The sequence below is a fragment of the Mercenaria mercenaria genome, chromosome 3, assembly GCF_021730395.1.
Source record: "Mercenaria mercenaria strain notata chromosome 3, MADL_Memer_1, whole genome shotgun sequence".
Taxonomy (NCBI): Eukaryota; Metazoa; Mollusca; class Bivalvia; order Venerida; family Veneridae; genus Mercenaria; species Mercenaria mercenaria.
This window is the reverse complement of record NC_069363.1, coordinates 17,694,719-17,710,036: the sequence shown is the minus strand read 5'-3', so window position 1 is coordinate 17,710,036 and position 15,318 is coordinate 17,694,719. Positions and strand designations below refer to the sequence as shown.

Sequence of the window (15,318 nt, the reverse complement as noted above, 5' to 3'; positions counted from 1 at the left end):
AACACATGTATCATTGAAGGTTCCATGTTCACCGCCGTTTGAATACATCTGCGGATGTCTCTAAATTGCTTTTTGTACTTTTAGCATATGTAAATGTTGAGTTCTGCTCAACCCAGGGCTAGAGGGCATGGACGGTAGCATACATTTCCACTACCATCCATGAACAGGCTCAATCAAACCGAGCCTGCAACATTTTCGTTTCTGTCGTGTTGAGCAACCTGTGAAGTTTCCACTTTTCTCTATCTGTGTATAAAGAGCATTCACTGTTGCCACATTGTCCAGTTTAAGGCAAGTCTCCATCAAGGATTTTTTTATAATTAAGTTTTTGGTACCAGTCCTTATTTTGTGTATATAGAGCATTCACTGTTGCTATAGGACACTCAATGTTTCAGCAATAACTTGATGTGTATAGAGCATTAACTGTTGCCACATTAATTCTATATAGGGAGGGTGATTCTATATAGACAGGGCTCTCGCTGTTTTAAATATATGGCACTTGTTGTTTCCACAGTGACTTTGTGTACATAAAGCTGTTTCCACAGTGACTGTATGTACAGCTCATTTAAATGGGTCAACCGTGTTGTTGTACTTATATAATAGACTGACCCGGTTTATAGGTTGGTCAGGACTACGATATGTATTGTATTTTGCCATCGAAATATTTCTATGAAATGCTTCTTCCCCTTCCGTTTGGATCCGTGCATGTTTACAAACACGTTTGTTTATTTTATGGACTGTATATTTGAGGACACTCACTGTTTCTGCATTGACTCTGTGTATATAGGGCACTGATCTTTTTAGCTCACATGTCACAAAGTGACAAGGTGAGCTTTTGTGATCGCGCAGCATCCGTCGTCCGTGCATACGTAAACTTTTGCTTGTGACCACTCTAGAGGTCACATTTTTCATGGGATCTTTATGAAAATTGGTCAGAATATTCATCTTGATTATAACTAGGTCAGGTTTGAAACTGGGTCACGTACAGTCCAAAACTAGGTCAGTAGGTCTAAAAATAGAAAAACCTTGTGACCTCTCTAGAGGCCATACTTTTCAATGGATCTTCATGAAAGTTAGTCAGAATGTTCATCTTGATAATATCTAGATCAAGTTCGAAACTGGGTCACGTGCAATCAGAAACTAGGTCGGTAGGTCAAATAATAAAAAAAACTTGTGACCTCTCTAGTGGCCATATTTTTCATGGGATCTGTATGAAAGTTGGTCTGAATGTTCATCTTGATGATATCTAGGTCAAGTTAGAAACTGGGTCAACTGCAATCAAAAACTAAGTCAGTATGTCTAAAAATAGAAAAAACTTGTGACCTCTCTAGAGGCCATACTTTTCATGGATCTTAATGAAAATTGGTCTGAATGTTCACCTTGTTGATAACTAGATCAAGTTAAAAACCGGGTCACGTGCCATCAAAAACTAGGTCAGTAGGTCAAATAATAAAAAAACCTTGTGACCTCGATAGAGGCCATATTTTTCATGGAATATGTATGAAAATTGGTCTGAATGTACATCTTGATGATATCTAGCTCAGATTTGAAACTGGGTCAACTGCGGTCAAAAACTGGGTCAGTAGGTCTAAAAATAGAAAAACCTTTTGACCTCTCTAGAGGCCATATTTTTCAATGGATCTTCGTGAAAATTGGTCAGAATGTTCACCTTGATGATATCTAGGTAAATTTTGAAACTGGGTCATGTGCGGTCAAAAACTAGGTCAGTAGGTATAAAAAAAGAAAAACCTTGTGACCTCTCTAGAGGCCATGCTTTTCATGAGATCTTCATGAAAATTGGTGAGAATGTTCACCTTGATGATATCTAGGTCAGATTCAGAACTGGGTCACGCACCTTCAAAAACTAGGTCATAAGGTCAAATAATAGAAAAACCTTGTGAACTCTGGAGGCCATATTTTTCAATGGATCTTCATGAAAATTGGTCAGAATTTTTATCTTGATGATATCTAGGTCAAGTTCAGAACTGGGTCACATGAGCTCAACCACTAGGTCAATTTATCAAATAATAGAAAAAACGATGTCATACTCGGTTCAAAACTGGGTCATGTGGGGACAGGTGAGCGATTCAGGACCATCATGGTCCACTTGTTCTTCAGTGTTGTTGAAAGCATAAAATATGCAGAATGTTTCTGCAGTATGAAATATTGAGACAATGCGAATGGTGCATGATGGAAGATAAATTACCACTTCTTCAATATGATAGTACCTATTTACCAAACTGTGATGGGTTAATACATTTTTCCATTCATGACCATGGTTTTTAGCTCGACTATTTAAAGAATAAGGAGAGCTGTCCTACTCACCATGGCGTCGGCGCCACACCTTGACCAGTCCACATTTTGACGAAACCTTTTTAACATATAGCTTTCAAACTTACACCACTTGTGTACCATCACCATGTCCAGTTTTAGGCAAGAGTACATAACTCCATCAAGAATTTTGTCATAATTATGGCCCCTTTTAACTTAGAAATCTTGGTTAAGTTTTTCGTACCAGTTCACATTTTGTGTAAAGTGTTTGACGTATGGCTTTGAAACTTTTATCACTTGTTTATTATATCAGTCTCTATCTGTAGGCAAGAGTACATAACTCTGTCAACTATTTTGACTGAATTATGGCTCTTTTTGGACTTGGAAATTGGTACAATTTGTGTACACGTCCATGTTTTGTCAAAATTATTTGACATGTGGCTTTGAAAGTTTGCACAATTGTTCGTCATCATAATTTATATCTGTAGGCAAGAGTACATAACTCTGTCAACTATTTTGGCTGAATTATGGCCCTTTTTTGACTTGGAAATTGGTTCAGTTTTCATACAAGTTCATGTTTTGTCAAAACTATTTGACTTGTGGAGTTGAAACCTTGAACACTTGTTTATCATCATGATCTCCATCTGTAGGCAAGAGTACATAACTCTGTCAACTATTTTGGCTGGATTATGGCCCTTTTTGGACTTGGAAATTGGTTTAGTTTTCATAGAAGTCAACGTTTTTTCAAAGCTATTTGACATGTGGCTTTGAAACTTTTAACACTTGTTTATCATCATGATTTCCATCTGTAGGCAAGAGTACTCAACTCTGTCAACTATTTTGGCTAAATTATGGCCCTTTTTGGACTTGGAAATCAGTGAAGTGTTTCGTACCGGTCTATATTATGCCTAACCTGTTTGTCATATGGCTTTGAAACTTTGACCACTTCTTTACCTTCGTAGTCTACTTACCTAGGACAAGGACTTGAGCACAGTTATGGCCCTTTTCTGGACATAGAAATTAATTAGGTTTAGCATACCATTCGATATTTTGTCTATCAACTGTTTGATATATGGCTTTGACACTTTAAACACTTGCTTACCAACATGGTCACACATTGCATTATAGTGCAAAACTTATCCAAATCTACAAATGCAGGTACATTGTTTGTCTTATCTGTTTCTTTTCTTTTGTCTGAAAATCTCAGGTAATATTTTGACCCTATACTTCCATCAATTCTTCAATTAGAAGAGCAGGCTGTCAACAGACAGCTTTTGTTATACTTAGAGGTAGGGTACAACATGTACGGTGGCATTTTCTTTCTGATATGGTGCCAGTGATACAGACAGTGATTAATTCTCTCTATATCTTGTGACTGTAGGAGCAGACAGCCTACAACAATATGTCACCAGACATTTGGATTATTGTAAATAAATTGAATTAAATATATTTGAAAAATGTTGACATGCAGGCAGTTGAAAAGACAAGATTACTTCCAGTTAGATAGGGAAGATCATGCACTTGGATATTACTTTTAGTGGTTGTACAAAAGCCTTGAAGGAACAGATTGAAATATGTAAGTCTGGAGGCTGGCACTAATAATAAATGATACAGAAATTTAATCAAGCATCATCTAGAATGAAAAATAGGTTCAGAGATTCACCTCAAAAGATCTTATTGTGAAAATAAAACATGTTGAATTGTGCATGTAAAAATTTGCATAGATTTTTTGTTTTGTTTTGTGAGATAACCTCGACACTAAATCACAGTTTTTTGGCAATATTTTGCTAACCTATGTAAGTATTTCAAAGTTCTGCATATTGAAATAAACTTGAGCTTGTTGCGTTTGCGGTGACACCACTAAAGTTATATGTAGAAAAAGGACATGATATAGCAAGAGGCCCAGGAAATTGTACCTAAAGTTGTTAACAGTTGTTTCATGCATATTTGGACCCTTTAATTCAGTGTATTTACTCATAAGGTCAGCGTAGCTAATGACATACTAACACTCACTGAATCAGTGAGGTAACGCTAGTTCGGTTTCATAGGTATCACTTATAGCATACTAGGGCTTATTCCTTACTCTCTATGTTTGATGTCTGATTTGGCGAGTTGGAAGAACGTGTATTTTAGAAACCCATGGGTGCGGTCGCAAAACAGCAATTTGCGTATGTGCAACAGAAGCGGAATCCCCAAGTCATTTTGATAGCGAATTTTGTAAACAAATATTTCTAGTCATTGTAAATGTGTTAAAAACTTACTGATTTTGACAAGATTTTCAGTAGGTGTAGAATTTGAATGTTTCTGACTGACGGTGAACTTGATTTTAAGGGATAAAATGTTAATCCATTTTATTGGGAAATGGCTAGGTTATCTCTAGCCAACCAGTAAGGTATATTTTCAATGTATAAATATTTTTAAATATATTGAAATGCTGTTGTTTTGTTTCCAGATAACAGAAGGTCTGTCCTATCTACATGGTACAGAGCAAATTATCCACCGTAATGTTTGTCCACAGTCCGTGCTAGTCACAAAAACTGGAAGTTGGAAACTGGCCGGTCTTGGTTTTGCTGAAATGGTAGTGAATGGGAAGGTAGGTATGATACATAAACCTTTGTGTAACAGACTTTCCAGAAGCTGTGAAACATTGCAGCTTAAAGACAGAATGCTGATCAGCAACTCTGGTCAAGGAAGTTTTACTGTCAAATACCTATTAAGAGGCACAAAGGGAAGAGCTGTTTGTATTATTTTTAGCACATAGTACCAAGGTGAGCTTTTGTGATCACCCTTAGTTTGTTGTCCGTCATCTGTGCGTCCGTCCGTCAACAATTTCTTGTCTGACGATAGTGGTTTCATTTATGATTTTATTTTAACCAAACTTGCACACAACTTGTATCACCATAAGATCTTGGTTCCTTTCTTGAACTGGCCAGATCCCATTATGGGTTCCAGAGTTATGGCCCCTGAAAGGGCCAAAATTAGCTATTTTGACCTTGTCTGCACAATAGCAGCTTTATTTATGATTTGATTTTTAACCAAACTTGCACACAACTTGTATCACCATAAGATCTTGGTTCCTTTCTTGAACTGGCCATATTCCATTATGGGTTCCAGAGTTATGGCCCCAGAAAGGGCCAGAATTAGCTATTTTCACAGAAACCTGACACAAATGTTCACCTCATTGGAACGACGTGCGCCCCATGTGGTTCTGGGACGATCTATGTATGAAAAGAATTGGAACCACTGTCTTACCCTTGCATGATCGTATGAGGCGACTAATAGGGTCTTAACACTTGGTTTTGCTGCATCTCTGTGATTCCAGCAGGTATGCAAATTTTGATTCCATACCTCATGTTTTTATTTCGATGTAAATGAGATGTGAAACCAAAATATGTAGTCCTGTTTGGCGCCATATAACCTAAACTGTGTTGGTGCGCTGTAAAACCTAAATCAAATGGAACAACGTGCAGAGCGCATGTTTCGGATGGCTCCCTTCAAGGTCAAGGTCACACTTAGGGGTCAAAGGTCATATGACTTTGTTTTGTGTGTATATTGCTCTGCATTTGCGTTGCATTGCAGTGCTCTTGTTTTTATTAGCTCACCTGTCACATAGTGACAAGTTGAGCTTTTGTGATCGCCCTTCGTCCGTCGTCTGTGCGTGCGTGCGTCAACAATTTCTTGTCTGCAGGATAGTGGTTTCATTTATGATTTTATTTTAACTTGCACACAACTTGTATCACCATAAGATCTCGGTTCCTTTCTTGAACTGGCCAGGTCCCATTATGGGTTCCAGAGTTATGGCCCCTAAAAGGGCCAAAATTAGCTATTTTGACCTTGTCTGCACAATAGCAGCTTTATTTATGATTTGATTTTTACCAAACTTGCACACAACTTGTATCACCATAAGATCTTGGATCCTTTCTTGAACTGGCCAGATTCCATTATAGATTCCAGAGTTATGGCCCCTGAAAGGGCCAGAATTAGCTTTTTTGACCTTGTCTGCACAATAGCAGCTTCATTTATGATTTTATTTTAATTAAACTTGCACACAACTTGTATCACCATAAGATCTTGGTTCCTTTCTTGAATTGGCCAGATTCCATTTTGGGTTCCAGAGTGATGGCCCCTGAAAGGGCCAGAATTAGCTATTTTGACCTTGTCTGCACAATAGCAGCTTCATTTTTGATTTGAATTTAATTAAACTTGCACAAAACTTGTGTCACCATAAGATCTCGATTCTTTCCTTGAATCGGCCAGATCCCATAATGGGTTCCAGAGTTATGGCCCCTGAAAGGGCCAAAATTAGCTGTTTTGATCTTATCTGCACAATAGCAGCTTCATTTATGATTTAATTTTAACCAAACTTGCACACAACTTGTATCACCACAAGATCTTGGTTCTTTGCTTGAACTGGCCAGATTCCATCATGGGTTCCAGAGTTATGGTCCCTTAAATGTCCAAAATTGGCTATTTTGGCTTTTGCAGCCATATAGAGACCTCATTTAAGGTTTTATTTGATACAAACTTCCAGAATATCTTCAACAACAATAAATCTTGGATTCCATGATGAATCAGATCCAATTGTACGTTCCAGAGTTATTTTATATCTGATTACCTCCCCTGATCGTAATCGGAATGGATTTATATCAGTAAGTACTTATAGGACTTATTTGAAATTTCATTATTGTCATTAGTTGGACTGAGACAATCAGGGTAGATAACTATGGACTGATTTTATCTCAAATTACCTCCCTTTATTTCAAATTAAAATAGGTATATCTCCTAACTAATGAAGATACTGATCTGAAATTTCATTTATGTCAACAGATTTATTTGGCAGATCCTTCTTTTGTTCACTTACAATAATTTTTTTTTAATTACTTCCCTTTACCATTACTATAAATAGCTTATTTTTAGTAACTTTTTTATTATTGGCCGAAGGGAAAAACCAAGACCACTTTTCAGTGGTACAACATGGATGGTACCTCCAATTTTTAGGTGTATTTTGACATATCTGTACCTTGTAAGAATTTTTTTTCTTTTTGGTTAAATTTCTTCCCTTTGTTGTTCCTGTCCTTTGGAATTAGATATTTTTTCAGAGTACCTTCTTGTCCTCAAGTGCATTGATAACAGGTGAGCGATATAGGGCCATCATGGCCCTCTTGTTTGGTAGATCCTTCTTTTGTTCAATTACAATAAAAAAAATTTTATTACTTCCCTTTCATGTTACTATAAATAGCTTATTTAGTAACTTTTTAGCTCACCTGTCACATAGTGACAAGGTGAGCTTTTGTGATCACGCAGCGTCCGTCGTCCGTGCGTGCGTTCGTCCGTCCGTCTAGAGATCACATTTTTTGTGGGATCTTTATAAAAGTTGGTCAGAATGTTCACCTTGATGATATCTAGGTCAAGTTCGAAACTGGGTCATGTGCCATCAAAAACTAGGTCAGTAGGTCTAAAAATAGAAAAACCTTGTGACCTCTCTAGAGGCCATATATTTCACAAGAGCTTCATGAAAATTGGTCAGAATGTTTACCTTGATGATATCTAGGTCAAGTTCGAAACTGGGTCACGTGCTGTCAAAAACTAGGTCAGTAGGTCTAAAAATAGAAAAACCTTGTGACCTCTCTAGAGGCCATATATTTCACAAGATCTTCATGAAATTTGGTCAGAACGTACACCTTGATGATATCTAGGTCAAGTTCGAATCTGGGTCACGTGCCTTCAAAAACTAAGTCAGTAGGTCAAATAATAGAAAAACCTTGTGACCTCTCTAGAGGTCATATTTTTCATGGGATCTGTATGAAAGTCGGTCTGAATGTTCACTTTGATGATATCTAGGTCAAGTTTGAAACTGGGTCACGTGCGATCAAAAACTAGGTCAGTAGGTCTAATAATAGAAAAACTTTGTGACCTCTTTAGAGGCCATATATTTCATGAGATCATCATAAAAAATTGGTCAGAATGTTCACCTTGATGATATCTAGGTAAAGTTCGCAAGTGGGTCACGTGCCATCAAAATCTAGGTCAGTAGGTCAAATAATAGAAAAACCTTGTGACCTCTCTAGAGGCCATATTTTTCATGGGATCTGTATGAAAGTTGGTCTGAATGTTCATCTTGATTATATCTAGTTCAGGTTCGAAAGTGGGTCACGTGCTGTCAAAAACTAGGTCAATAGGTCAAATAATAGAAAAACCTTGTGACCTCTCTAAAGGCCATATTTTTCATGGGATCTGTATGAAAGTTGGTCTGAATGTTCATCTTGATGATATCTAGGTCAAGTTCGAAACAGGGTCATGTGCGGTCAAAAACTAGGTCAGTAGATCTAAAAATAGAAAAACCTTGTGACTTCTCTAGAGGCCATACTTTTTAATGGATCTTCATAAAAATTGGTCAGAATGTTCTTCTTGATGATATCTAGGTCAAGTTCGAAAGTGGGTCACGTGCCATCAAAAAGTAGGTCAGTAGGTCAAATTACAAAAAAACATTGTGACCTCTCTAGAGGCCATATTTTTCATGGGATTTGTATGAAAGTTGGTCTAAATGTTTATCTTGGTGATATATAGATCAAGTTTGAACTGGGTCAACTGCGATCAAAAACTAGGTCAGTAGGTCTTGAAATAGAAAAACCTTGTGACCTCTCTAGAGGCCATACCCTTGAATGGATTTTCATGAAAATTGGTCAGAATGTTAACCTTGATGATATCTAGGTCAAGTTTGAAACTGGGTCACGTGCCTTAAAAAACTAGGTCAGTAGGTCAAATAATAAAAAAAACCTTGTGACCTCTCTAGAGGCCATATTTTTCATGGGATCTGTATGAAAGTTGGTCTGAATGTTCATCTTGATATCTAGGTCATGTTTGAAACTGGGTCAACTGCTGTCCAAAACTAGGTCAGTAGATCTAAAATTATTAAAATCTTTTGACCTCTCTAGAGGCCATATTTTTCAATGGATCTTCATGAAAATTGATCTGAATGTTCACTTTGATGATATCTAGGTCAGTTTCGAAACTGGGTCACGTGCGGTCAAAATATAGGCCAGTAGGTATAAAAATAGAAAAACCTTGTGACCTCTCTAGAGGCCATATTTTTCATGAGATCTTCTTGAAAAATTATGAGAATGTTCACCTTGATGATGTCTAGGTAAAGTTCAAAACAGGGTCACGTACCTTTGAAAACTAGGTCAATAGGTCAAATAATAGAAAAACCTTGTGACCTCTCTAGAGACCATATTTTTCAATGGATCTTCATGAAAATTGGTCAGAATTTTTATCTTGATAATATCTAAGTCAGGTTCAAAACTGGGTCAAATGAGCTCAAAAACTAGGTCACTATGTCAAATAATAGAAAAAACAACGTCATACTCAAAACTGGGTCATGTGGGAAGAGGTGAGCGATTCAGGACCATCATGGTCCTCTTGTTTATTATTGGCCATAGGGAAAACCCGAGGCCACTTTTCTGTGGTACAACATGGATGGTACCTCCAATTTTCATATGCCCGTTTGAAAAACTGGACGTATTATGGGAATGCCCCTGACGGGCAGACGGGCAGGCGGGCAGCGTCCACGGACTTTGTCCAGAGCATATCTTCTAAATGCATGGAGAGATATTGATGAATCTTGGTACAATTGTTCACCATTATGAGACTGAGTGTCATGCGCAAGAACCAGGTCCCTAGGTCTAAGGTCAAGGTCGCACTTAGAGGTTAAAGGTCAAATTCAAGAATGACTTTGTCTGGAGCATATCTTCTTCATGCATGGAGGGATTTTGATTTAACTTGGCACAATTGTTCACCATCAAGAGACATAGTGTCTTGCGCAAGAACCAGGTCCATATATCTAAGGTCAAGGTCACGCTTGGAGGTCAAAGGATACAAGAATGAAAACTTTGGCCGGAGCATTTCTTCTTTATGCATGGAGGGATTTTGATGAAACTTGGCACATTTGTTTGCCATCATGAGACAGAGTGTCATGCGCAAGAACCAGATCCCTAGATTTAAGGTCAAGGTCACACGTGGAGGTCAAAGTATACAAGAATGAAAACTTTGTCCAAACCATATGTTCTTCATGCATGGAGGGATTTTGATGTTACTTGGCACAATTGTACACCATCAGACAACATGAGATATAGTGTCATGTGCAGGTCCCTTCTTTAGAATTACTTCCCTTTGTTGTTACTATAAATAGCTTATATTGCAACTTTTTCATTACTAGTCGTAGGGAAAAATCAAGACCACTTTTCTGTAGAGCAACATGCATATTACATCCAATGTTAAGGTGTATTTTTACCTGTCTCTACCAGGTAAGGATTTTTGTGTGGACTTACAAAAATTTTTTGGATTTTTTTTTTTTTTTTTTTCAAATTAGTTATTACTATAAATAACCTATATTGTAACTTTTTTATAATTGACCATAGGAAAAAACCAAGACCACTTTTTTATGGTCCAAGACCACTTTTCTATGGTACAACATAGATGTTACTTTCAAATTTTAGGTGTATTTTAAGGTATCTCTACTTGGTAAGGAGTTTTTTTGTGGACTTAAAAAAACAAAAGAATTACAATAATTACTAAACAATCACAAAATTAAGATTCCATTTGCAAATACAGGTGCTATCTGCTAATTTGCTGCGATGGGCGTATATTGTGACATTCTTGCACTCTTGTTAGGTGTATTTTGACATATCTGTACCTTGTAAGAATTTTTTTCTTTCTTTTTGGTTAAAAAAACTTCTTGTATGAAACTACTGGCCTGATTTGAAATTAATTTTATTTGAAGTAACTTTAAGAAAATTTCAACTATATTTTCTCATAATTCTTTTGATTGATCTTGATTATGATTTTTTGACCTTCTTGTCCTTAAGTGCAATGATAACAGGTGAGCGATATAGGGCCATTACGGCCCTCTTGTTGGTGTAACTTAAAGCCCAAGCAAGTTTTTATTTACATACTTTTGTATTACATGTTTCTGGAAATACAATTAATTTGATAAAACAAGCAAAAATGTTTTTAAACATAGGCTTGGGTATATTAACAGCACCTACATTGTATGCAAGATTTTTAGGGACATTAATTTGATTTTGTTAAGTTAGGTCATCCTTTAGGGTTATACCATTTTCTGTAACATTTACTCCAACGCAATTTGTTCTTTAATAGGATTCCCATTAAGTCTTCTAAGAAAGGAAATTGCTTTAAAATTTCAAATTATCTTTTGCTACAAATTAAATTTGCCTCGGGTAAAATTCTTTCATTGTCAGAAAATTGTTTCCACCACTTTAAATGTGCAATTTTGTTTCATTCACAAATTCAGTTTTATAATTATTATAAAAATACTACCCGGCATTCTGTTGAAGAAAATTAAACTAAAAACTTACTATGTATAATTGATCAAAATTTCTTTGCATTTAAATTGATTTCCAGTATGTTGATTTTGTTATTGCAAAAACATTTTCCTGATATTGTCAAGATAATAAGAGCTTCATTTTCTTTACTGACATGAGCATGTGACAAATGGAGACTGAAATTTTATGAGAAATGTGGGAAATGACATTGTTTTGTGATTATGTTTCACTTACACTGCATCACTGCATTTTCAGAGAGTATAGTAAATTACTGTTTCTGATAGAAGCATTGTCTCTTTTTTTGTGTTATTCTCTGGTAAATCTGATGACACATCAATATTCAGAACAGAACAGAACATATACTTTATTCATTTCAGAAATGAGCCAGAATGGCTCTTATTCTATACAAACACATTTGATAGTATTATACAAGGTCAAAATATATTATTTACAGACATAAATACAGTTTAAAATACAGAATGTTAATTTGCAATACATAAACAAACAAAAACACAACATATCTATCTAATTTGTCAATCATATAAACCAATCTAGTAAATCAGTCTAACGAGGTGAACTATTATACTTTTACCTCATGGTATGATAACAGACAGTGACACTAAATTAAAATTAGAATGCTGACCTCGTGTTCTTACATGAAGCGTAACCGTTCTCATTTTCAACGCCTTTTCAATAAAATTACCTAAATTATTTAAGACTTTGTTATTTTCAGAGCTCAGTAGATCCAACAGTTTAAACATGTTTGGTCTGATAAAATAGTTTTTTGGTATATATTTCTTTCTAATATCTTTGTACTTATCACAACGCAGGATAAAATGATATTCATCTTCAATGTCACCGTTATTGCACATCTGACATTTCCTCTCTTGCCTTTCCAGCCTGTTTCTGCCATAGAGAGCTGTCTCTACTCGTAGACTGTGAGCCGATATTCTTAGTTTTGTTAGCAAATGTCGATGATGTTTGTTCTTGGTAATATTTAGGTATGGAGCGTAACCAAAGTCTGGTTTAAGATACTTATACACTACAGACAATACTTGATTGGAATTAACATTTTCACGCCAATTTTGTAAAAAGTGTCAAAAAGTCTTTGTTTAAATTGCAAAATGAAGGATTTGGATTCAACTGAAAATGGATTATCCCATACATAACCAAATCCATATCTGCATAACAATATTTTGACATTTGATGACCAGTTTGTTTTACCTTTATCACAATCTTCAAGAGAGGTTGAATATATATATTGTAATATACAATTATCAGTATATAATAATTTGAACCAGTATTTCATAATTCGTATATATCTATTAATATATAGAGGAAATCTTCCCAATTCACCATACACACCTGCATTGCTCGCAGATATTTTAACATTTAGTATACGTTTACAAAAACGTAGATGTACTCTTTCCATTTCCTTTGACTTAATCGTACGCCAGACTTCACACGAATAGTTTAATATTGAGCTAACAAAAGAATCAAATAACTGTAAATAAGTTCTCGGAGATAAATCAAAATGTTTAATATTATTTAATAGCATATTCATAGCCTTGAGTGCTTTACCTACAAGCATTTGTTGATTACAGTTAAAAGAGCCTGTGTGACTAAATACAACGCCTAAATAGTTAAACTGGTTAACAGCTTCTAATCTCACACCATTATAATAGAATTGTTCATTTTCTTTCAAACGACCTCTTTTGCGAAATACCACAACTTTTGTCTTCTCTGTATTTACACTCAGACCCCACATGTCACAGTAATGTTTTAATGTATCTAGATTGCTTTGTAGTTTTTCCGGGGTTTCAGCTAACAATGCCATGTCATCTGCATAGAGTAATACAATTAATGTAATGTCTATGATTGTTAAACCAGTGTCACTCTTTAATTGTAAAAACAGCTCCAAGTCCTCGACAAATAAAGAATAGAGCAAAGGTGAACACACATCACCCTGTTTCAAGCATATACTGCTATGTTGATAAAGTCAGAGTAATTACCACAATGCCTCACCCTTGATCTTACAATATCATACATAGATCTTATTATTTTCAACATTTTACCAGTAATACCAAGTTTATATAATTTAAACCATAATGCATTCCTGTATATAGAGTCGAAGCACTTTTTCATGTCAGTAAAGGAACAATATAACCTTTTTCCATCATTAAGGAAGTGATCGATTTAAGATGATAATGTATGTATAGCGTCAACTGTTGATACCCCTTTTCTGAACCCAAATTGAGCGTCTGAAATAACATTATGCTTTTCACACCAACTATTCAGTCTATTATTAATCACAGAAGTAAATAGCTTTGCCAAGCAACTGGTGAGTGTTATTCGGCGAAAGTTTTCTGCCTTACTTTGATCTCCCTTCTTAAAAATTGGTATGATAATACCTTGCATCCACGCTTTCGGAAAAACACCACTATTGAAAATTAAATTAAATAAGTCTACAATATGGGCAATTAAAATATCCCCCGCTTCAATGAAGTATTCATTTAGAATGTTATCATCACCGGATGATATATTGCGCTTTAAAGATTTTAAACAGCATTTCACTTCTTCAGCTGTTATTTTCAAGTCTAACTCATCAAAAATTGGATCATTTTCTTGCATCGGTCTTGAACAAAAGTCTTCAGCCTCCTCATTTACATTAATATTCATTTCGTCAGAAATGCTTAGGAAATATTCATAGAACTGCGCCAGTGTAATATCTTGTCCTTTTAGCGATTAAGTTTTAGAAAAATATTTCCAGAAATCCTTTGGCTGCTTATGTCGTAAGTTTTCGATTTCTTTCATTTTCTTTCTTTCAAAAACACGCTTTTTTCTATGTACCGTTTTCTTATAAGCCTTTTTACAATTTAAAAAGGACACCCGATTTTCACTCGATTTATTTCGATTAAACGTGTCTAAAGCTGTTAAGTACTCATTTTTCTTAACAACACAATCCTGGTCAAACCATTCATTTTTCCTGCAGAGAGATTTATTATTAAATGCAACTTTAGGCCCATGTAAATTTGTTTTCTTGCAAAATAGTGGCATAGCTTCAGCATTAACAAGGTTTATAAACTCATCAACACATATATTCACTGTTTCGTTTTCAAGATTTTCCACTTTTTCAAAAATCGCATTAAAATCTGGTAGCCTCGCAATTAATCTACGTCTGAACTCGTATCATCCCATTTCACGCGTAAATATTCAGTCTGCGTATTAATATCCTGATCATTGATCGCCCGTGTACCTATTGTAAAAGATAACGGCGAGTGATCCGAGAATTCATTGAATTTCATTATTTCAAAGTTAACTATGCATGAAAAATCACTTTCTCTTGATAGTAAGTAGTCAATTACGCTTGAACCGTTATGCTCACAGAAGGTGTATGACCCAGATCTCTCAAGGCGACCGTTACAAATCCTCATTTCAGTCGATTTGCACAAATCGAGTAAGTTAAGTCCTTGAGACCACTCAGCTGTTAAGGCCAGGTATTACCTATGTTGAAGTGATTTCATTAATATGATACCTTTCAAGAATGGTTAACACTTGTGTTTTGTAAAATGGACTTATTAACTTACCGACATTTTGAGTACGAAAACCGGGATTATTAGAAGTAAACGTCTGAGGCACATTTACATGGTGAATAAACTATTTACACTCTGCATTACTATGAGAAGTACTGCTTTTCACTTCAGTATCA

The 15,318-nt window shown here is 35.7% G+C and overlaps 1 protein-coding gene across 3 annotated transcripts in view; it reads left to right on the top strand.

Moving 5' to 3' along the window:
- LOC128555512 (SCY1-like protein 2) overlaps window positions 1–15,318 on the top strand; it is a 503,011-nt gene that overhangs the window by 385,755 nt on the left and 101,938 nt on the right. For all 3 annotated transcript variants that reach the window (XM_053537940.1, XM_053537941.1, XM_053537939.1), the window contains exon 8: window positions 4,721–4,861. In XM_053537940.1, coding sequence (XP_053393915.1) covers window positions 4,721–4,861 — 141 coding nt within the window. The remainder of the gene's footprint in view (window positions 1–4,720; window positions 4,862–15,318) is intronic.